The 24,873-nt window shown below is 42.8% G+C and overlaps 1 protein-coding gene across 7 annotated transcripts in view; it reads right to left on the bottom strand.

Annotated features, from left to right (window-relative positions):
• Positions 1 to 672: 672 nt before the first annotated feature.
• SMIM14 (small integral membrane protein 14) overlaps positions 673 to 24,873 on the bottom strand; it is a 34,816-nt gene continuing 10,615 nt past the window's right edge. For 5 of the 7 annotated variants that reach the window (XM_083458527.1, XM_083458526.1, XM_083458529.1 and 2 more), the window contains 5 exons: positions 21,891 to 21,970; positions 18,156 to 18,273; positions 13,860 to 13,908; positions 6,375 to 6,523; positions 673 to 5,026 (listed from right to left, as the gene is read on the bottom strand). In XM_083458527.1, coding sequence (XP_083314653.1) covers positions 4,994 to 5,026; positions 6,375 to 6,523; positions 13,860 to 13,908; positions 18,156 to 18,230 — 306 coding nt within the window. In that variant the 5' untranslated portion in view covers positions 18,231 to 18,273; positions 21,891 to 21,970 and the 3' untranslated portion in view covers positions 673 to 4,993. Of the gene's footprint in view, positions 5,027 to 6,374; positions 6,524 to 13,859; positions 13,909 to 18,155; positions 18,274 to 20,043; positions 20,252 to 21,890; positions 21,971 to 24,873 lie in introns of those variants that run through there. The other 2 variants (XM_083458531.1, XM_083458530.1) reach the window with 2 other exon arrangements.

Genomic DNA, 24,873 nt, shown 5'->3' with positions numbered 1-24,873 from the left:
GGCAGTGAGAGATTTTACTTTCTTGGGCTCCATGATCACTGCAGATGGTGACAGCAGCCACGAAATTAAGAGACGCCTGCTTCTTGGGAGGAAAGCAATGACAAACCTAGACAGCACTTTAAAAAGTAGAGACATCACCTTGCCAACAAAGGTCCGTATAGTAAAAGCTATGGTTTTCCCAGTAGTGATGTATGGAAGTGAGAGCTGGACCATAAAGAAGGCTGATCGCCGAAGAATTGACGCTTTTGAATTATGGTGCTGGAGGAAACTCTTGAGAGTCCCATGGACTGCAAGAAGATCAAATGCATCCATTCTTAAGGAAATCAGCCCTGAGTGCTCACTGGAAGGACAGATCATGAAGCTGAGGCTCCAATACTTTGGCCACCTCATGAGAAGAGAAGACTCCCTGGAAAAGACCCTGATGTTGGGAAAGATGGAGGGCACAAGAAGAAGGGGACGACAGAGGACGAGATGGTTGGACAGTGCTCTAGAAGCTACCAGCATGAGTCTGACCAAACTGTGGGAGGCAGTGGAAGACAGGAGTGCCTGGCGTGCTCTGGTCCATGGGGTCACGAAGAGTTGGACACGACTGAACGACTAAACAACAACAAAGATAAATTGTTACTTCACTCCCAAACTGATCATGTATAAAATCCACACATTCACAGAGGGTAACTAATGGTTACTATTTATTTAGATCATTTTAAAAAGTGCATAGTACAAGCAAAAACCTTAGTTAAAAAACTGCAAATTCCCAAATGGCACAGATACGATTTTTGTCTGGCATGATTCAAACGATTTTAAAGCCTCCCAATCTAAACTATAAAAACACAAGTCACATTATTACGTCTGCATCAGAAAATTAAGGCTAAGTGAACTGCTGATATTCTATAAGCACATGTGAACCTAGGGTCAATGAAGATTTATGTGATCAGGATTTCCCTTTGTTTTGAAGCAAGTTAATAGGAGCTATAGGATGGGATTTGATCAGGGCCGCAGTGTAGAATGTATGGCGGTATAGCCCTCTTCTCCCATGGTGGTCTTGCAATTAAAACTCCCTCCCTGAAGCTGTTTAGCAGGTGGTGGTGACTTTAATTAGGAAACACCATTAGAAAAGAGGGTGATCCCGTCCTCAAGTGCCATGGTCCTAATCCAAATCTCTTCCCTACTTCCCCGCCCTGTGTGGCTACTATTAACTTTTTTTTAAGTGTGAGAAAGCCTGATGCCATGTCTAGCTTGTGCATTCAAAGCATGTGTGTGTGTTTTTTTTAGAAGTATTAGAAACTAAAGCATAAACTGCAAGCCTGCTTTCTCTTTCCCATCAAGCAGGCTGTGCAGTGTCTCTCCATCTGATCACTGAACCCTTAATACAAAGATCAAGTTCTAAGAAGATTCATGAGAAGTGAATCTTGTACAGAGGCACTAAAGGACACCTTCCTTTCCTCAACCACCACCAGTGTAAGTGTATTGGAAAAGGAGGGAGAATGCAGTTTGGGCCTCTCAGCAGAATATTTCCATTTCCCCTTCTACACTGGACTAGATGTTGGTTGACAGCCCCTATTTCCCCACCATCCCTCCATCTGAAATCTTAAAGCAGAGGTTTTCAAACTGTTCTGGCAATCCTCGAGTTCCTTGCCAGGTTTGGCAAGAGTGCACAAACATGTCTGGAAGTCAGCTTCCAATGCCTAGCTGTACTATAGCATGCCGGTCCATGAAGACCAAGAGCAACAGGTCCATCATAGACAAAGCTAAATGTAATGAACGCCACCACAATTTTTTTTTAAACGTTATTTGAATCTTCTGCAACACACTGTTTTGCGGCAGGTTAAGCAATCTGGAACAGCTTCTCTGATGCTCAAAAGACTGTCTTAAAGCGCAGTACGGATTGCTCTGCTTGCTCCTAAGTTAGCAAGAATGTTAATCGTCATACGTTGTCTGGGGTGGGTGAAAAAAATTGCTAGTAGCGCCCCCACCCCCGTAAACAAAAAAATCTTACCATGGTACAATTTAGGACCCTTATTAAGGCACATTTATTCTACTGTAGAAGTATAAATCACAACGAGATTGGTTTAAATTTGCCGTGGCTTTTCCCATAACAAGATGAAAGGAGTCAAGAAGGGCCATAACTCAGTGTTGAAGCATCTGCTTTGCATGAAGAAGGTCCTAGACAAATCCTTGGCATTTCCAAGTAGAAGAAGAGTTTGGATTTGATATCCCGCCTTTCACTCCCTTTAAGGAGTCTCAAAGCGGCTAACATTCTCCTTTCCCTTCCTCCCCCACAACAAACACTCTGTGAGGTGAGTGAGGCTGAGAGACTTCAAAGAAGTGTGACTAGCCCAAGGTCACCCAGCAGCTGCATGTGGAGGAGCGGGGAATCGAACCCGGTTCAGCAGATTGCGAGTCCACTGCTCTTAACCACTACACCATACTGGGAACGTCTCCTGGGAGTGTCACTGCCAGTCAGTGTAGACAACAGCGAGGAAGATAGACCAATCCAGTATAAGGCATCTTCCTCAAAAATATTTTTGTTCGAAATCCATATTTGAGGGGTCACTAATGCAAATTTAGCATAGGACCAAAGAAATGTTTTGTTTGTAGAGTTAGGCCATTATTGCTGCATTGCTAGGGGTTGTGCTAGAATGATGGTCCCTTCCAACTCTACGATTCTGTAAATTATTGCAAGCTGTTTTGCTGCGATATTGCTAAATTGCTATAAAATTGTCAGTAAGGAGCTTCATAGCCAATCTAAAACATAAAAGGGTTCTTTTTGTTCTCTGATGAAGAAAAACAGGCAGAGTTGTTTTGTTTCACTCCCAGCTGCAGTCTTAGGAACACATACTCAGATGCAAGCCCCACTGAACATAATAGGACTTCCAAGTAAACATGCACAGGACTGAACAGCATAATGTTCTTAAATTACTTATTGCATATGTATTTTCCTTTCCAGTAGTTAAAACTGGAATTATGAGTACATGCATACCAAATCATCTAAGCCATCTTACATTTTCCTGTTGGTTATTCCAAGAATAAAGTAAAGTAATTGACAATGCGTAAGAAAAATGCAAATTACAATTCCTACATTTCATTTCTGGCAACCATAAATTATGTCTCATTGAAAAGTCTGTTCAAAGAAGCCAAATTTGAGGATGCTTTCAGCATTAAAGCTGTTCTACACATTGCATACTGAGAGAGCAGAATTCTGGGCTGTACACTTGAGACTGCAGGTGGGAGGTGCATGCTTTTGAACGCTTCTGCACCTAGGAAGGGGATCTCTGCAAGATGTAAACTATCCCATCAGACACAAAGGTTTCATGAGGCCTTCTCTAATGCGATAGTTTATTTGAAGCAGGAAAGGTTTTAGCATTCAGAACGATGACACCTTCCACACATCTGCAATTGCAAGTGGTACAGTCCAGAATTTTATCACCTCAGCTTACCACTTCAGTTTCTGTGATATACAGAATATCTCTTGCTGGGGATTTAAGCAACACTTAAGATGTCTCTTAAGATGTCTTAGGGTATGTCCACAAGTGATCCTGAAGAATCCTATTGTCTCCCGCACACTTTAAGGGAAAGCTAAACATAGAAAATGTAATTCGTAACGCATAAAACAACATTTTAAATCCAAATGGCAGTCCTTAAAACTATGTTTTATATTTGCAAGCAATCTGTTCTATTTCTGTGAACATCTGGTGTCTTTACATTACTGTTTGCTGATTCCATCCATAAAAAAATGGCAGCTGGACTCTTGCCTTAGAGGCACAGCTCTGGCAAGCTGTTTCTAAGAATATGAAAATGTTAATGTCTGAAAATAAATAATGCAGATTGGAGGGATGCAGCAAGTAAGTACATAGGATAAATCTAGTTCTATGGATTTCAAAATAGAATGAGATTGTTGTATTTGGTCATTGTTTCCCCCCCAGTATTTGAATAAGATGTATTGAGGTGTTCTGATCTACAGTTCCAGAAAGAGTCCAATATGCATAGACTGCTTCCTTCTTTCAAAGGCTTCTAACAACTTCAATGACAGGGGAAATCCTTACAAATGCATCATTTTTACCCACATACACCATGCTGCTGCCCTGCCACTGAACTGAATGGGAAACCTTTACAATCCAGAGCAGCTTCACATGCACATTGGAGCCCTACATTTACAGAAAATAACTGGATATAGGTAGCTGTGGACTGTAATAGCCACTACAGAGAAGTATACAGGTAACTATTTTTATTATAGTATTTGTAAATATTCCTAGTTTCAAATGTAACATTTAGTTATGCACTCTTTAGTTATCTTAATACAATACTAAATTTATTTGCTTGCTTCCAATAAATACATTTAATTTGGCCTTATTTTAGAGAAGGATGTACTTTGGACAACACTAACACAGATATAAATAGTAGACAGAACCCCTGTGAAACATTTCTGGTTCGCAGGCACAGAGTAAATCCAAAGTTGTATTGAGATACAATTTGGGTTTTTCTAAATTGGGGAGCCTAACGTGTGGCCAGTTGGATGTTGCCAGACAATAATTTACACCGTCCCTGACCGTTGGCCATGCTGATTGGAAATGATGGCAGTTTTAGTCCAGCATTATTAAGAGGAGCACAGATTAGCCACCCCTGTTCTAAATCAACTCTACAGATAATGGCACATTCAATGGGAATTTTTGTGCAGTTCCCTCCACCCCATAAATGCACATAGATCATGGAGACATTATTGGTGGACTGCAGGGAAAGAACTGTTTGAAAAATGACAACTAGGCTTTAATTTTCTTTCGGATATTATTGCAAAGTGCAATAGTGCCTAGAGCCCAATGAACATCAGCAAAACTGCCACATATGTTAACTTATTCAAATATAACGGGAGGGGGTGCAAAACAATTATAAATGTATGGAGCAGAACTGTATTGTGTGCGACATAGAGGAGTATTCTGGTCACGTTCGTTCTTTTGGTCGTGCAAGGTTACAGTCGCTGAGCTTCCTCCAGTAAGGTCTAGTCCACAGGTGGAGCTGGTGGTTCTTGCCCCTGTGTATCAAGAAAACACTGATTTATATATTTTAATTTCATATAGCAGCCTGGTTTTCAAGAAAGACATTCTATGTAAAGGGGCATGACATAATACAAATTAAAACATAGGCAATAAAATATAAAGCATCTACTTAAAACTACTGAAAGCTAGCGCAAATAACCCAACGTAACTTAAAACACATACATAACCAGAACTCAGCACTAGTTCTACTGCTTGCAAGTTACTCACTGAAGGCCATGACAAAAAGATGGGTCTTCACGGCCCATTTAAAAGTATCAAGGGATGAAGCTTTCCTCATGTCACATGGGACTGAATTCCACAACCGCAGGCCACCACCAAAACGTCCCTGTTCTATGTGCCCGCCATTAGAACAATAGGAATGTGTACAAAAGAGAAGAAAGATTAGAACAGAAGAAGGAAATGTGTACAAGAGAAGCAGCTGTCCATTTCAAGATTCGCTGTGCACCTTTTTGAGTTGAAGAATGCAATGGCAGAACCAGGAGTGCCAAGGACAGATAGAACTCTAGGTGAGTGAGATACTTAGAACTGGAAGTATTCAGAGATGTCTTCAGGCCTGGCAGTGAACAGAGATCCCCATATCACTCCCTTTGATAGACCAAGAAGATGCTTCCAGAGTGACCACAAAATTTATTAGAACCAGGAAGCGGGCATCTGTCATTGTCTAGTTAGCAGGGCAGACCCTCTTGTGCTGAGGGCTAGTAGTCTTAGTGTCAGCTTATCCCTGGCTCGGTTCCATGCAAAACCTTCCCAAGTTCCAGCCTGATCCTGATACCAGCTACAACAGGGAATCTTCAATACTCTCTCTTAACCCACCCACCCCCAAAAAAACCCCATATACACAGACCTCTTTCTGTTCCCTTTCCTTCCTCTACACAAGGGTGACCGATCTTGCACATTAAGTGCTAGAAGTATAACAAACTTGGGGAAATTGTTCAAAAGTTCAAAAGGTTTTATAAATCTGTCGTGCGTGAAGTCTGTGCAGTATTAGTGTGTTGTGCAGGATGAAAGGGAAGAGCATTTTCTGTGTGTAACAACATTACAGACTTCCATTGGTTGAAACCACTGCTTTAAGGTACTTTTTATTTAGGACTGTACCAGATCGCAACATGAACGGTTTTGTAAACAGGAATGCAACGTCAGAATGGATGAGAAGAATGCCTTACTGGCACAGCGTAGCACAATCTGCTAAAAGCTACATATGAATTGCATTTGTGTCTTGGTTTTTCTTTGAGAAACTCAGGCTTCTGCATCACATATTTCCCTCTCCCTGCCTCGTCGTTTGACATTATGTAGGGAGGTTAACTAAAACGTCGGAATACTCACATTATGTGGGCTGGATGGTTTTTCAGCTGTAAAAGGTCTTCTTAGGTTAGCAGGTCTCATCAAGAACAGTACCAGCGCCAGAACCAGCCAGCCCACCATTATCATTGTCACGCTGATGTCATTATCAGCAGATGGATTGGGTCCTGGCACTGGAAGGAAAAGAACACATGAATTAAGCAGAGTGAAGAATTTCAAGTCACTTTTTAAAATTAACTACAATTAAGGGGACCCAGATGGGGATTACGCAGCATTTTGGGAGAAACAAGAGGGTCAAGCTAAGGTAGAATCTCAGGCTCAACAGACAAGTTCAGCTCTTGAAGGGCTAACTGGCTTGGAAAGAGAAAAGTAGCTCCACCTCCTGAGTCACTGAACAAACACAGTCCCATGTGAGTCACTGTTAAGCCTTAACCTCAAGAAACAGATGACTATTTCTTAAACACTGTCTGCTTCTTTTCCACTTCAACTTTAATCGCTTTTAAACTGATCACAGGGCTAGTTATTTCATCTGTACTCATCTCTGAAAGTTTATGGTGTCATCTGACAACTTTCCAACCGATGGGGGCTCTCAGCATTCTCACCTCCATATTTATTTTCTTCCCTCTGTGTCTTTTACTCGCTGGTCAACAAGGGTCCCTAACGTTAGCACAATTTTTGAAAATGTAAAGAGCGAATAATTGCTGATTGTTACCAAGAAGCCGTCATCTACCCACTGACCAATATAAATTTTGTAGTGGCGGTAAAAGGCTGAAGCTATTGAGGCCTCCACACTATCTCCTCCTCCTGATGGATATAGTCACACATGCAGAACACACACATTTATGCAAAGATACAAATACAGTGGAACCTCTACTCACGACCACAATCCATTCCGGAGGCCCGTCCTTACGGCAAAATAGGTCGCTGGTAGAAGCGCCATTGTCCGCAGGCACATTTGGTGGCAGCCCGCTTCTGTGCATGTGCAGACAGCAGCAGCCGCTTCTACATGTGTGTGAATCACGGCAAACCTGGTGTTTACTTCCGGGTTTGCCGCGGTCACGACTTGGAACAGGCCTAAGTAGAGCGGGACGTAAGTAGAGGCTCTACTGTAGTCTAATAAGTTTACATTAATATTATTTAATAAAGTTACTACCAAATTGATTAAATCCACAGCAGCAGTGCCTCAGTGGTGCAAAGTGCCTTCCATCAGCTTTGGATAGGGATAGCCTAACTACTGTTGTCTATGCTCTGGTAACCTGTAGGTTAGATTACATTATACATAGGGCTGCCTCTGAAGCTGGTTCGGAAACTTGCTAGTTCAGAAATGGGCAGCCAGGTTGCGCACCTGGACCAGATAGTTTGAGCATATTACACCGATCCTGGCCCGACGGCACTGGCTGTCAATTATGGCCCAATTCAAAATACTGGTTTTGATCTATAAAGCCCTAAACAGCTCAGGACCGCGATACTTCCAGAGCCACCTCTCCCCATATGAACCTACCCAGACCCTGTGATGATCATCTGAGGCTCTTATTCATGTGCTGCTTCAATGAAAGTTGTGGAGGGTGGTGTTGTGTCTGTTTGAATAAGGTGTGAGCCTGTGACCTGGCCCAGGAAATAAGTATTTTACCACTACAAAAGAATGGCCAGGCTCCCCAGGAAATCCAATCAAGTAACTTGCCAGACAGGAGATAAACTGTGACAGGAGAAAAACAACATTTAAATTTCTGTGATGTAAGTGGGATGTATCTGAGGGGTGGTCTTAGGTTACACCCCTTCTGTGATGTATGCATAATGTTTCTGGGGAATGGGAATTTCAAAAGTCTTTATAAGCCCTTGCACAGCAATTTTGGGGTTCCTCCTCCTCTCCTGCGTGTGAGGGGACCTGTTGCAACAGATCAATAAAGATCAAGCTTACTAGCTGCTTTGCTTCTCAATATTCTCTGGTTGGCCTCTGTTATTTTCTCCTACCAATAGGGAACCTATGTAAGGACTCTATATGGGCTCTTGGATACCCCATAAGGGAAAAGGGCATATTTTTATTAACAACAGTGGCAACACAAGAACGGGCCTTTTCTGCAGTGGCTCCTCTTTTGTGAAATGCTCTCCCCAGGGAGACTCGCCTGGCACCTTCATTATACACCTTTAGGTGCCAGGCAAAAGCATTCCTCTTCAACCAGGCCTTTGGCTGATGAACATCCCATATCCTTTTAAATGTGTTCACAAGGGGGTGGTTATTGGTTTGGTTTGTTCTTGCTTTTATTATGTATTTTGTAATTTTACACTGTGAACTGCCCTGAGATCTTTGGACGAAGGGTGCTATACAAATTTAATGAATAAATAAAGATAATATAAAAATGGGAGGATTGCTCAGCCATGATTACTGAGCAGAGGGATGCCTCCACTCAGTCCAAACCTCCCACAGTCTGGCTTGATAAACAGTTTGGCTTGCTCTGTTAATCTTGCAGCAGTACAGAAAACTAATTCAGCTCAGAGCTCGGTGCCAGAAGATTGCTGCCGTAAGTAGCCAAAGAACACTGAAGGCAGCAATATCATGTAGTCACAGTTCACAGAGATGAAAGCTGATAAGCACCCTGCTTTTCTTCTGTAGCCCACAAAACAATATCCCCCTAAACTTCTGGAGGCCTCATTTCACTCATCATTTGGGCAGCAATATAACAGCAATTGATGCAACCGGGCCTGTGAGAGATAAAAGCTAGATATCTGGGCTGCTGTGGAGTTTTAAATCCATCAAATATCTTACAGATAAGCTGACCACCTCTTTAAGAAGCTGTTCTCTTCAAGGCAACACTTGAAGCTCCTATTTCCAGGGCTCATCAGTTATCTGCATATCCGCCAAAGGAATCTCCTGTATGACATCCCTCTCAACGTCAAACTGCGAAAGAGACCTTCAGCTTCCTTGGGCAAAGGTTATTACAGTGTCCTTGGGGCTGGGGCAGAGAGGGAAGGCCTAGCAGGAAATAAGCTCAGAGTTGGAAGCAGTTAAAATGATAGCTTTTTAAAACCTCAGGATCAAGGTTTCTTCCTCCTCCTGTGACATAGCTCTGTTCAATATACACCGAGCCTCTGACTACCCACTCCTTTCCTCAATGTATTGCAAGAATACATATTTTAAAATGTAATCAAACTAAAGAGAAAGCAGTTAGTATTTAATAATCATATAGCATATTGTAAGAATTGCCAAGGTATAGGGAAAGTTTGAAACGTTTGTGGCATGCTTTAAACATTTTCGTAAATTATCTTTACAACAGCCTTCAAAGTACGGCTGAAAGAGGACAGGATATTGTTCATGCAGCAAATGAGAACTCCAAGCTAGAAGCTTGCTGAAGGCGATCTAATAAGTTCACGGCTAAACTGATATTTGGACTGGGGACTATTTGTTCCCAGCTCACATTGAAGGAAGGTGAGGACAGGTGACCTCACCTAGGCCCGAAGTCACCCCCCACCAAAGCAGGCTCAAACACAATCTTATGCAGAGGTTTTGCCAATGGGGCAGAGAGGAAGGGCTCTATCCTTGTTCTGCAAAGCAAGGTTGGGAAATCTTTATGCTGCTGAGCATGGGTAGGCAAACTAAGGCCCGGGGGCCAGATCCGGCCCAATCACCTTCTAAATCCGGCCCGCGGACGGTCCAGGAATCAGCGTGTTTTTACATGAGTAGAATGTGTCCTTTTATTCAAAATGCATCTCTGGGTTATTTGTGGGGCATAGCAATTCATTCATTATTATGTTTTCCAAAATATAGTCTGGCCCCCCACAAGGTCTGAGGGACAGTGGACCAGCCCCCTGCTGAAAAAATTTGCTGACCCCTGCTGAGAGGGTCGGATTCTCTCAGGGGTAGTCTCATGTGGGACACATGTCAATGCTGGACAGAGGAGGGCTGATGAGGGGCAGGAACAAAGTTTTATGTATTAAATAATCCAGAACACAGACTGCCCTTCTTCAGTTTTCGTCATGGCTAGCTCAGATTAGAAATCCTATGCAGGTCTACTCAGATGTAAGCCCTGAGCTAGGTTTGATGGGGTTGTTTTCTGGACAGCAATTCCATTCTGGCTTTAGTGAGCTATATATGTACACACCCCAATTTATTTTCACCAAATAAAATACTGCCCTTTCTGAAACTATATAGAAAGAGTGAAAGCACAATTCTGAAAGCTAAGAGAAGAAAGGAGGAAACAAAGAAGAAGGAAGAAACTGATAGAATGGAGAAATTGAGAAGATACAGTAAATGTTGAAGGGCACACAAAATTAGCTGGGGGGGGGATTACACGTTGCACTTGGGCCCCAGGTTGCTCTCCACTGTGTTGCAAAGGGAGAAGCAACACGCCTTGGTGATAAGACAGAATAAAAGTATGGTCTGAAGACACGGAAGACCACCACCTTCTTAAGCTAAGCTAGTTTGAGAGTAGTCAGTGCCCAAAAGGTAAGGTAAAATACCCCTGGATGGTTAAGTCCAGTCAAAGGTGACTATGGGGTTGCAACACTCATCTCATTTTCAGGCCGAGGGAGCCGGTGTTTGAGCCAATCAAAGCTGACAGAGACAACAACAGAATTAGCTGCCCCCAGAAGGGCTACTCTGTCTCTGTGCCAAGTTTCTGCTTTGGCAAGGTCTTTTCCCAATCTTTATGGGCATAACAGTGTCATTAAACACCAATTTTACTTGCAAAAATACAATTTTTAAAGTTTTCAAGTTCAGGAAGCACTGCTAGCCTATATTATCTCAAAGCAAATGAGTGCTGTTTCACTTTGTCTGGATGCAAAGACCAAACCCAAGAGCTTCACACTTCCACAGAAAGATTCCAAATGTGCAAAATTCAGGGAGTTCCCCTCTCAAGTCATCGTTTTCATAATGATTCATTCATCTGCAGCAATGGAACAGACGTCAGGCTGACTTCAGCAGAGCCCCTGCCCTCCTGCTTCCCAAACCAAACCCCACCCAAAGTTCCAGCCTTTACTGCTGTAATCATTGGCCAAAAGGGTTTGTTTGTATAAGCTGGGTCTCAGGCAGGAAGCAAAATAATCATAGGCTCCCAAACCACTTGCTGCACTCCTCCAGCTCTTCATTCCTATCAGCAGATGTGACTAAGGGAAAACAACACAGCAGATGTCATAATTCCCTGCCAATTTGAGCTAAGCCCCCTCACCTCAAATCTAGAAATAAGCTTATTATTCCACTAGGCATTTGGTCTTTTCAGTTGATATTGGGGGTGGGGGTGGAAAGTGTCTGCAATTTTTTATCTGCTGTTCCCATCTTCTTTTCAACTGTTTTGAGTATGTTTCCCTGGTCCCCCCCCCCTTTAATTCTAATATGTAAGCCACCATGAGCGTTTTATAGAAGAACAGAAATCGTGTGTGTGTGAAGTTCCTAAATGAATTGTGTGTGCCAGAATCTATAAATTCTATATGCAAGCCACTCGAGGGTTTCATATAAGACAGAAATTCAAGATATAAAGTTCCCAAAGTCATTTGTGTGCCAGGATCTACACTCTCCAGAGCTCTACGATCTTCCAGATGCTGTCGGACTCTGATTCTCGTAAGCTGAGGCAGCTTGGCCAATCAGGAATGATGGGAATTGGAGTCCGACAACATCTGGAGTTCCTCATTTCCGGTTTAAGAGAAGGCTGGGGGGGAGGGCACAAAATAAATACAGAAGACAGCTAGTGACAGGAAATCTGGAGATGAAACTGAGAATCTAAGGGAGCAAATCAAAATGTAGTCTAGAGAGCCATTCCCTGTTGACTACAGGCCCCCAGCATAGCTGTCAACTTTCAGATTTGAAAATAAGGGATCAGCAGCATCAAAAATAAGGGATCAGCAGCCTCACCCGTCCTGGGGAGCCTCGAAAATAAGGGATCAGCAGCCTCACCTGTCCCAGGGACAGTCTATGGGATATCTAACAATCCGGGATAGCAGCGGGAAACGGCGCTGGAATAAGCAAATTTCCCGCAAAAAAAGGAAAGTTCACAGCTATGGCCCCCAGACGTCAAAGATACCATAGGCGTACAACATCTGCCCTTGCAGTTGGCTGGCAAGCAGCATGAAACTTCTGGGATGGCTAAGCCTGGTGCAAATATTAGCAGCCGGGCCTTCTGCCTTGCCTTGCCTGCTATGCAAAGCAGTGTATTCCTTAGTGCTGCACTTGAAGTTCCAGCATTTAGACAGCTAGTCATGCAGTTAACTCTCCAGGTCTGGATACTCATAGCCTCTTACTGGCCCCAAAACACTTTATGTAAAAATTCCAAACATGTTCTTACTCACAGCTAATTCTCACTGTATTTTTATATCACTCTTAAACATCCAAACGCTGCCAACCACCTCCCCCTTTTTTTCAAGAGAGTAGGAAAGTTGGAAAATAAGACTGTAGTGTACAATCTGGCATGATGAATCATGAACATGGGTCTTTATCAGTGTACACTAGTACCTGGCTGGAACGGTTATGCATTCCAAAACTGGAAGATCAACTTCCAACTAAGAAAAAAAAACTTATAGTATTCCTTTGGTTCAGATTACCAATACTACAAGGTATACAATGGCACGATTCTTTCTGAATTATCTAGGCCTTTTTCTGTTTGGATCAAAACGCATGCCCCTGAAATTTCTCAAAATGCTGTTTTGATATCCTAATCTGACGATACTTTTCACAGAGCAAGACCCACCCCTAGCCCTCAGCCATGCATTGTCCCGTCCCACCCCCCCAAATTTTCTATTTTAGAAAACAAACCACTTTTAAGTTTTATTACAACTAAGGTATATAAAAAGTTGTGAACTAAATAAAGTAAAATACAGTTGCAGAGATAACAATCTAAAGCAGAAGTCCTAAGCAGGGAGAAAGGGCTTCTGAATCCTTTCTTATCCAGCGGTTATTCCGTTTATTTAAAAAATCACCCCCTCCCAAATTGCAGCAAGAAAGCAGATGGGAACATTTTAAATGGGAGGGGGACCAGAGAGAAAACCTAAGAAGTATCTCCCTGCTTCTGTTCTCCCAATTTAGAGTGCAACAATCGCAGTGGTATTTTGTGAAAAGAAAAAGGTGAAAAATGAAACTCAGTCTAGTGCACATTTAGCCCTCAGACATAATCTTTTCCTTTGCATCTATTCCTTAACCCTAATTATTTTAGCCCTGAAATTAGCAGGAGGGTCACTCCCACTTGCCATTTCCATTGTTGAGAATAGCTTGTTATATGGGGAACCAGAGTATGGCCTCCTTTCTATTGATGCCCCCCCCAGCTTAGACTCACAGAAAGCTTTCTGATCTACATGGGGTTTTGCCACATGATGAAGATGGCATGCTTAGACTTATTCTGTCCAACTATCTTCATGTATTTTGTAATGCTTGTGGCTGTTGTTTTATTGGTGTTTAAATTGAATTATTATTAATTTTGGATATATTTCTGTTGATATATATAAAAACAGCTGTTGAGTTGCTTTGTGCTGGAAAGCAATATACAAAAGCATTTAAAAATATACATGCAAGATTTCCCTATTACTCACGTTCCTGAAGGCATTCCGTGTCTGTGCAGTAGGATTGGGATTGCCGTAACTGAAATGAAGAGAACAGAAACTTGCTTAGAGAAAAAAGAGACTTCATCCGTTCTAGGATTTGTGGGTGAGTCTTCAGAATTTCTGAAATCAAATGAACGTTGGAGAGTTGAGTGCAAAGTCTTGGAAGTTAACTACAGTGGTACTTCGGGTTACAGACGCTTCAGGTTACAGACGCTTCAGGTTACAGACTCTGCTAACCTAGAAATAGTACCTTGGATTAAGAACTTTGCTTCAGGATGAGAACAGAAATCGCACAGCAGCGGCGCAGAGGCAGTGGGAGGCCCCATTAGCTAAAGTGGTACTTCAGGTTAAGAACGGACCTCCAGAACGAATTAAGTTCTTAACCCAAGGTACCACTATATTGTTAACTACATGGGTTTTACTTTCAAAAATTTACTTGTATATCAAAATTCTTTATTTTCCAGCTTTTCAATAAGTGCTAGAAATTTGGTGATATTCATTGGTCGGAAAAAGATGTTCCTTTTTTTTTTTTTAAGTAGCCCCTCCCAATACACCGCATCACAGTTGGCTTTTGAAACCAAAGCAGTTGGCTGTACAATATGGAGGAGCTGCTATTAAAAAGAATGAAGTGCGGACCAATTCCAAATCTCTAGCCAGACGCAACCTTCTACTGCAGGCTTCCTCAAACTCCAGCCCTCCAGATGTTTTTGGCCTACAACTCCCATGATCCCTAGCTAGCAGGACCAGTGGTCAGGAATGATAGGAATGGTACTCTCAAAACATCTGGAGGGCCGAGTTTGAGGAAGCCTGTTCTACTGGATCAGAAAGAGCAGACCTAAAGCAGATAGATGTCCAAATGAGCATCTCAGAGCAAATGAGGTCTCACCACTCTACATCATTTTCAATGGAATGCTCACTTGGGGACAATCTATATTATATTAATTTTTAAAACACCATGCTGAGCACATTTTTTAAAACCACCATGCTGAGCACTGGTGGCTTTAATTTCCAAAGAAAAACAGCTAGACAGGGTCTTGATCCAGATTAGGGCACTGTACCAAAACCTGCCCCTCCCTTCCCATCAGCTGCTATTTGTCCTTAAAGATACCGTTTGCAGTCAAACGTCACATCTGTGTACAAGGAGCAGCTGTGGGGTGGATTTTTTGGGCAGGGAAATAGCTAAGGGTCCCATGTGACTATGCTTCCTTCGCAACAGAAGCGGCTCGCTTAGGCGTGCTTTTTAAAAAGCATGTTTAATGTTGCAATGTAATTTGGCCACACTGCAACAACACTCAGACAAACCACCTGATGGGCATTCATTTACCCTGCAAGCATCCCACGCAACTGAAAGGATTATGGGGTGGTGGGTGGACCAAGAAACCCAAGAACGCATGCCATAGGTCAACCCCAACCCCATCCTTTAAATTTTGATGGTGATTCTCCAAGGGACATTTCCTAAGCACAAGTCCCTCCTCCTTTTTTTGTTCCAGTGCTATCAGATGAGTGTTCACCTATGCAATTTGCTTCACTTCCATCTTTTTACAGTGGCCAGCCCTTGATCCCTTCTGCACTGGAGGAATAGGGGAATTAGAGATTTCACACACACAGGATTTTCCCGACTGTATTGAAGGTTTCTCCCACCTGTCCTTTCTCCTATTTTAGCATCAACACACACTTTGCAATCAGAGAGAGACCGTATCAATAGGTTCGGCTTTAATTCTTGGCAAACAGAAAACTCTCTAATCGCTTCTGCTTCGACTTTGATCTAGCAAGCTCTTTCAATAAGCTTTGCAGAACATGAGTTGTTCCAATGAGGGAGAGCTCTGCACAAGACTGCAGACATTTTGCAGACGTAGATAAAGATAAACTCTACCTAACACATTTTTGAAATTTGATTTGAATGAATCACATGTTTCATTAATTTCAGTGGGGCTTAATTGCAGGTGAGCTTCAAGCAGATTGTGTCCAGTGGTTTGTATTATGTGACATACTACCATATTTACCAGGTAAAAACAGAAATCATATAAGCATAACTTACTGTGTTTTAACTTACACCACCATTCTAAAAGGGGCTTAGAAAGACACACCTTGTAGTGTTGCTTCCCTACCAAAAGAGGGCAATGTTGATGTAGGCAAGATAGAAAAATAATGGGAAAATATATAGCAGTATTAATAAGATCCCTAGAGATAGCCTTGCCTTTATTATACACATTCTGGAGATAAGGTTATAGGAAATGGGCACCCAGAAGAGATAGTTGCCCCCTGGTGAACCTAATTTCCAGCTTCCATTTTTCAAAAAGCAAGTATTTAGACCTCGTAGAACTTGAGATATGATCTCCCCTTAACAGACTGTGTGCCAGTTTCATTTCCCTCCTCGGCAGTTTAAAACAAAATTCATATACAGTAATCCCTTCAAAAATGTCCCTCCCTCACATTTGACACAAGACACAGTATGTTAAGGATTTTGTGTTTCTAGAATTCACACACACACACACACACACACACACACACACCTCTCACTGGATTCATTTGCATTAATACCCCCACGACTCCATCCTGAACCTATTTTATCTGATATAGTCTCAACTGACTTTGACGAAGTTGCCAATGACAACTGTTATATATATCAGGCCTCCAACATTTTGGGGTCTGTGGCCGCATTTGCAATGTGGGCACTGCTGCAAAACGGCTGGCCCGGAAGGCCACGACAATTCACAAAACGGCCGCTGTGGGGACATGGAGAAAGACTGTGGTTACTACTGCAAGAAAACATCCATTTCACAGAAGGAAAACTGATAAGAGGCTAAGAGGCAAAAGACCTTGGCCCTCCAGAAACTTAGGAGAACACATGGCTGGGATATATGAGCCTCAAAACACAAAGCTACTCATTGGAACCTAACACTGTTCACAATTAAATCTCCCCTAAATCACCTCTAAATAAAATTAAAACCTCACACACATATGCTCATCCTACCTCTCCCAGACCACACCACTAGGCCCCATATCCTCCATTTTTTCTTCTTGTTCCCTACTTTTCTTTTAGCTAGGCACAGATGCCTCCTTATCACTCCTCTAAGTCAACATGCTAATCCTAATTTTTATCTGTCCTCTCTGCTGGACAGAACCTTTCCTTCTCTTCAATGACTGCCTGTTACTGCAACCATCCGTTGCTCATGGCAAAGGGAAACTACCAGCCACAGTAGATTGGTTTTGTGATTACTACCCCCCGTAGGTTAATGGAGCTTGAATTAGTAGGATCCTCGGGTTGCCGAGATCTTGTTTATTGCATTTGTTCATTCAAAGCATTATGGAAAAGTTCTGAGTACAGCTTTTGAATGCCCTCAGGATTGCAATGTAAGAAGACACGACACAAAAGGAAAAAGTGGTGAGTCAGGACGAGGAAAGCAAGCAAATGGGGGCACCTAATTCTTAAACGTTCAAGGTTCTTATCGTGGCCAGCTTGGACTGAAACAGGATGTTCACTGTTCGAAAAGGCTCCCGAGGAATAGCTTCCTAGAAGTCATTGTAACACACCTAGAAACTGCATTTTCCCAACAGTCAAGAGGATCCCCAGCCTGGTTCCAAGTAAAATGCTGTATTTTCCCTCCCACAGGTTAAAAAAAGTTAAGTCCTTTTCAAACTTAGGTACAAGCCTGTCGATGTTATGGTACCTTCAATCTTGTTGTTTTAACGATCTCCCACTGAAACAAAGGAGTATTTAAATATGGCTGGATCATTCCTTTATTTTCCCAGTTCTTCTCTTTTATACACACGTTGGATAGTCTCCCATGACACCATTCAATTGCAGAAGTACTTGTATAGCCCTTTAAATAAATCTAAGCAGCAAACCTCCAACCAATTTACTTTCCCCCTACCCTTAGACAGCGCTTTGTTTCCATGGATTTAATCTTGACTAGTTTCCAAAGCTGTGCCGCTCATCTGTGCCAGAGTGCATATCTCCCCGAAATGTTAAGAGGGGAGGGGGAAGGAGAACCCGCTCCCAAGGACTCACCCTTGTTTTTGACAGCACAAGTGAAATCGACAGTGTTCAGCTGGAAGGTTTCCCTATCACCTAACAGTGTATCTACCTGTCCATCCTATGGATAATAGATGTAGCCCTTTGAAGGACTTGTGGAAAGACTGCTCTAAGAAAAACATTATGAGATTGGCATGCACTTTGAAAGACTGCACGAGCAACCGCTCAAGAAGGCTATTCAGCAGTAGCTATGCAAGTGGCTGAAATTTGTTTTGAAAGAAAGGAACGTAAAGGCAAATGTTTCTCACCAGATTGATCAGCCTCCTCATGGCGTGTTCATGGGAGCAGATACACTCGCAGGGATCAAATCCACCTTCTGCCATGGCTATTCAGATGAAGCTAAAAGCGGTCCTTGATAACGAACACCTAGAAAAGACAAGGGGTTGTGTGTTAGCTACACTTTGCTTTCCTTTTCTTTTCACACAAAAGTTTACCCATTTTCGTTCAGGCTAGAGTCTAAACTTGAATTGAGGCCAGCAATTCAGAATATCCTTTTCCCCTTGTGGGGAAAACTCAAGCTGCACCAGGCAAAAGAAGACTCTTTCCCATTGCCAGTTTGAGAGGACAGACCAGGGAAAAATGGGGATCACACTCTGAGCGCATCATAAAAAAATGGATGCGCTTTAAATTTGGCGCCTTTTTCTTTTTGAAGATGTCAGCCTCAAAATGCTCCTGATAGATATGGGGCACAAGCCCAGCAAAAGCCAGCTGTAGCTAAGGAATACTTAAAACCCATGCAATGGGATCTTTTTGCAATTTAAGTTCCTTGGACCAGAAGGACTTAAAAACTGCAACTAGCTTCACTCTGAAGTGAGTCCAATTTATTTCAATGGAATTTACCCGTAAAGAAATATGCTTTGTCTGACGTACCTTATCTCATCCCAGCGCTCTTTCGTCATGCACGGCCCAGAAACTTCCTGACTACAGTTCAGATAAAGCCGAGGTCCCATTGAAACCAGAAGAACACGTCACAATTAACTTAAACCTCCAAGGCACTTAATCTCTATTAACCTTGGCTGGACAGGGTGGAGCTGCCTTTTGCAAAATTAATCATTTCATTGCCAAACTCCACAGGGACAAAAATAGTGAGGGGGCAGTTCTACAGCTGTTTCCTTATAATGGCTAGAAAAAGTATATTTTTCCTTCTATATTCCACCGCATGCAAATTTAGATATTGCCCCCTGTAATCCAGGTGGGAAGTAGGATAAACAGAAGACACAGAGAAAAACCACACATTCCAGGGGAAATACAGTTTCCCATAATTCAGAGAGGTTCATTGCAAGGGAAAGATCAGTGAGCACAAGTATTTGGTCCAACCATGGTGAGGGTTGTAGTTCAGTGGTACAGCATGTTCAGAGACCAGACATAGGCCCAACTAGGGGGAAAGTGTGAGAGGTATTGCATTAAGATAATCAGTGGGTAGGGAAGGGATTCATCCTGCCTGCCAATTCACTTCTGCAAACCTCTTCATTCCTGCATAACTATTAATCCACAAACATACACATTAAGGAAATAATGTGTTTGCTGAAGCAATGTGGCTGGTCTATATTTGTAAGCCTACACAAGAAGGGGAAAGAAAAGCCTCCATGTAACTTCTGAAATGTACCGATCACAAGCTCTATCACTATGTGATATATTTCAGTAACGATTTAATAAATGTGTTAAAGGGCACAGGAGCCATTTTAATGATCTGGTGTGCCTCCAAATTAAAATCCAATTCCTTCTGGACTCCCAGTAGTATATCCTCCTCCTGAGCTTTCAGCAAGCAAAAGCATTATCACCTGCTTCGTACCAAAGCAATGAGGAAGTTTACAATGAGGTTTACAACCTCTGATAAACATGGGTAGGTAAACGCTCAGTAAGAGGAAGGCGGGTGAGTTTTAATGCATTTTTAATTCCGTGTTTCAAATAAAGTCGCATTTTGCACCTTCTCAATTTAATACCTGTGTGATGTGTTAAAATTGATGTGTCAGAGAGCACACGCTTTCTATTACAAACTTTTCCTATTGAGATTCTCCGAGACCAAATCTGGGAAGATTTGCTTAGACCTGGCATGGAGAACCTGTCACCTGCCAGCTGTTGCTACATTACAACTTCCACCATCCCTGAGTATTGTCCATACTGGCTCAGACTCACAGGAGTCAAGTTCCACAGCATCTGAAGGTCCACAGTTTCCCCCATCCCTCTCTGAGATTCTACAAAGTTGGGCCCAGGATCCACGGCAAACTTCATATCTGCAGTCTTCTTCTTTGGTGATCACTCGTAGCCGTGTAAGATTGTCTTCCATAAACACGGTCTTAACAGTGAGTCCGTAAGTGACTGTGGAGGCCAATTCTGGATCCACACATCCTTCCACAGTGGGGACATAGGGAGTTGATCATGGTAAGGGTTTGCCAAAGGTGCCTTCCTCTTAGCTAGTTTCTCCCTTTCTTCCTGAGTTCGAGCATCTTCAAAGCCCATGACACCTTTGGTAAAGGCTGTTCTCTAACTGGAGCGCTCGCAGGCCAATGCTTCCCAGTTGCCAGTGTTTATACTACATTTTTAAAGATTTGGCTTGAGACAGTCTTTAAACCTCTTTAAATCTGTAGTACTGGACTAGACGAATTGGCATTCTGGCACAAGCGCACACACAATGTGATACACTAATTGGAACACAACCTACAGCTATGAATGGAAACCCACCAGAGGCTTGATAAACCTTTGCTTGATACCCAAGATGGGTGGGGAGAGATACATAGCGGACAACAATGCACGGTTTCTGGAGCACATTTACACTTGTTCAATTCAGCTCAGTAGGAGTGGGCTGCTGGCAACGGAGTCTATGAGTCCTATCTTTATAGCTTCTTCATATAGTCCACACTTGGCATTGTTTCCTAAGCCTCACCAAGCAGATCACATGATAAAACCATTCCTAGACCTTTATCACTCAGGTAGGGGAATCACTGAACGGTCCAAAGTAGATGTCAATGGAAGGGTTTTGAAAGGCAGTGAAATTCCCCCATCACCACTAAAATGGTGGAACATTAAATCCTGCTTTCAAAAATTGTACAATACAGATTTTTAGATATGATAATGATGTGCCCTGGCCCAAGACCTACCAGTTCTCTAATGCACCTCTACTTAATTTATTGGAGACAGGTACAATCCCAGATTACTGGCAAGTTTATGTAAGTCAAATTGGATGAGTTTTTTGATGATATAATGTCTTAGTGACAAGAGTTCATGCGGAAGGAGCACGAGCTGCTATTGCGTTTTCAAGATTTCACGTGGGAGTTCATCTGGAGGCATAATGATGCCATATATTACCCCATATGATGGGGCATCCAGGGTGTGGGTGAGGCAGTTCCCCCTGTGTTGCAAAAAGCACGAGTAAATCATATGACCTTCACAACCCTCAGAAACATTATAAAAGGACAAGAACACTACTTTCTGGTTGTACCTATTTAATGGGTACAGTTCCTGTATTAATTGGTTTCTAGTACGGCAACTCAGATCTTTTACTGGAACCTACCTGCTAGTTACACCTGTTTGACTGGTGTAACACTATACAGGAACAACAGCAAAGTTCAAATTGGGACGAGGGGGGCAGGAGATGTGAAGCAACGTGGCACCCTTTCTATGATGCAGCAATTAAAATGTACAGGTTTACAAAACCAAAATGTCAAAATTGTGCTTTCTGGGTTGCACGAAAATGTACAAATTTAAAAGAGCCTTTTGTAAAATCACACCGTTCAAAGGTTAATTTTGTGATAAATACCAATATTAGCAATGGGTGTGATTCAATTCATGTCACTGGCTCACTACTGTACTCTTGCATTGAGTTTACTTACTGAAAAATTGTTTACTTAATCTTTATTATATTTTTAGCTGCCATATGTTAATGCCCAGGTGACATATGGTAAAAATAGTTAGAAGCAATCCAACGTCATCAGTACAAGTATTAATAAGTAAAATGGACTTCAATTTGTGCAATGGAACTTTACCTTCCTTTTCTCTACACTGCAGACCTCTGCACGCCTCCAAAATCTGCTATAGCCCCCAATCCTCAGGCGCAGGTTTTGAGCTGAAAGGAAAAAGAAGGTGAAGTCCCACTGCAGAAGTCTGTTCTATTTCCACCGAGTCTGCATTGGATACAACCCTATATCTGTTTTATTTACTAATTGGTAAATACAGTATTAAGGGATGCGGGTGGCTCTGTGGGTTAAAACAGAGAGCCTAGGACTTGCCGATCAGAAGGTCGGCGGTTCGAATCCCCGCGACGGGTGAGCTCCCGTTGTTGTGTCCCTGCTCCTGCCAACCTAGCAGTTCAAAAGCACGTCAAAGTGCAAGTAGATAAATAGGTACCACTCTGGCAGGAAGGTAAGCGGCGTTTCCATGCGCTGCTCTGGTTCGCCAGAAGCGGCTTACTCATGCTGGCCGCATGACCTGGAAGCAGTACGCCGGCTTCCTCGGCCAGTAAAGTGAGATGAGCGCCGCAACCCCAGAGTCAACCACAACTGGACCTAATGGTCAGGGGTCCCTTTACCTTTAAATACAGTATAATTGACTAAAAATACTAGTCTAGCAATTGTTAAGCTATGGGGTTCTTTAAAAAATATTCCGTAAGTAAATACTTCTTTGCACAGTGAAGTTTGTCATTTTTATGGGCCAATTCACAAAAACCTGTCAGACGAGTTGGTGGCATTTTGAGAAATGCCCAGTTCCACGTCTCACTATGACAATTTGCTCATTTTGAGTGGCTGCTGAAGCATGCACAAATCTAAAGCTCCCACCACATTACCAGTAAATCACTGAAGTTTCAAATGCAAATGGACAATAACCAAGGCAAGCCCGGTATCCTATATATTTACCAGCTTGCACTGTGCAATCATAAATAGGTTCCTAAATGCCATGTAAAACTGTGTATGCAACGGGAAAGACCCACACCCTTTGATACATTTTAGCTGCTACTATCAAGCTTCCTCTTCTACCTTTATGAGGCAAGTTTGAATACCTATAGCCCAAAAGTCTATCTTGGTGTTCCATGTTTCACAGGGAAAAGTGAAAGGTTGGATCCAGATTAAGTCAGTTGAATCTGGGTTCCACTGAAATCAACTGGAAAAATTATTTATGACCAAGTAAAACTAAATTAGAGGATTGATGGGTTGGATCCAGATTAAGAGCTTTCTAGGACTTGCATCAACTATTCTTCCATGTCTTGTGGGAGTACAGCGGTACCTTGGGTTACATACGCTTCAGGTTACATATGCTTCAGGTTACAGACTCCACTAACCCAGAAATAGTACCTCAGGTTAAGAACTTTGCTTCAGGATGAGAACAGAAATCGCGTGGCAGCGGCGTGGCAGCAGCAGGAGGCCCCATTAGCTAAAGTGGTGCTTCAGGTTAAGAACAGTTTCAGGTTAAGAACGGACCTCCGGAACGAATTAAGTACATAACCAGAGGTACCACTGTACTATAAGAATTATGAGACCCTAATACAGTGGTGGGGGACCTCTGGCCTCACCTACCTATCAAAATGACCTGCCAGAACTGGGGGGGGGGGGGACGGGAGATAAGGATCTGGCCCGCCAGCTACAAGAGGTTCCTCACCCCTGCATTAACAAGTGATGTAATATGGGAGGGACCAAGTGAGAACCAACCTTTCAGGTAGCTTTCAGGGGCACATTTGATTACAGCCCAGTGCAACTATCCATAAACATGGATTTCCCAGGCCCAGCACAAAACATTTTGCTTCCAAGGACAGAGCAACAAACGCCTCCCCTCACCACGACAATACCCAAGGCTGGTCTTCACGCAATGAGGCAGAAAATGGCTCCCCACTTTCATGACAGTAAAACCACAATTTAATGATGCACAAAATCGGTTGACTAATAATAATAAACAATAATAATACATTTTATTTATACCCCGCCCTCCCTGGCCAGAGCCTGGCTCAGGGCGGCTAACACCAATAAAATTTCAGTAAAAACATAGCAAGAAAAAAGAAAAAAAAACCATTTAAAATGCAGGTTAAAATGCAATTTAAAAGGCAGCCTCATTTTAAAAGTCAAAACCGTAAGGGGAGGGAAACATAAGGGTCAGACTGAGTGCAAACCAAAGGCCAGGTGGAAGAGATCTGTCTTGCAGGCCCTGCGGAAAGATATCAAGTCCCGCAGGGCCCTAGTCTCTTGTGACAGAGCGTTCCACCAAGTTGTGGCCAGTACTGAAAAGGCCCTGGCCCTAGTTGAGACCAACCTAACCACCTTGTGACTTGGGACCTCCAAAATGTTGTCATTTTTGGACCTTAAGGTCCTTTGTGGGGCATACTAGGAGAGGCGGTCCCGTAGGTATGTAGGTCCTAGGCCACATAGAGCTTTAAAGGTCAAAACATCTTACTCTTTCCAATGGTAGTGCGAGCCCTGCTACTGCAAACCCCACTTTGGGACGTCCATTGTCCAAGTTTGCTTCAGAGTGCCATCGGTACAACTGATTTGAAGTGCGTAGCCCACGTCTCAACTCCTTATGTTAGTCAGAACTCTTACTACTTTGATGGGCCTGAATCCCAACTTGTTTTGGAGCAATTAAGAAGAAGAGCTTGGCTTTGATATCCCGTTTTATCACTACCCGAAGGAGTCTCTCGGCGGCTAACGTTCTCCTTTCCCTTCCTCCCCCACAACAAACACTCTGTGAGTGAGTGGGGCTGAGAGACTTCAGAGAATTGTGACTAGCCCAAGGTCACCCAGCAGCTGCATGTGGAGGAGCGGGGAAGCGAACCCGGTTCCACAGATTACGGGTCTACCGCTCTTAACCACTACACCACACTGGCTATATTACATTCAGCCCAATCTTCAGAAAATATTTTAACATCAAATCATTTTTCAAACTCTAGCGATACAATCATCTTCCCTGGTAGACTCCAATGTACAGAATTAACAGGCCAGGTCTAAATATGTGCAGGGTTATCATGGAAGTGCTTAGGATGGGACG

This window comes from Podarcis tiliguerta, assembly GCF_965153285.1.
Source record: "Podarcis tiliguerta genome assembly, chromosome: 9".
In the NCBI taxonomy this organism is placed as follows: Eukaryota; Metazoa; Chordata; class Lepidosauria; order Squamata; family Lacertidae; genus Podarcis; species Podarcis tiliguerta.
Note: the sequence above shows the minus strand (reverse complement) of the source record. Positions and strands in the feature narration are given on the sequence as shown.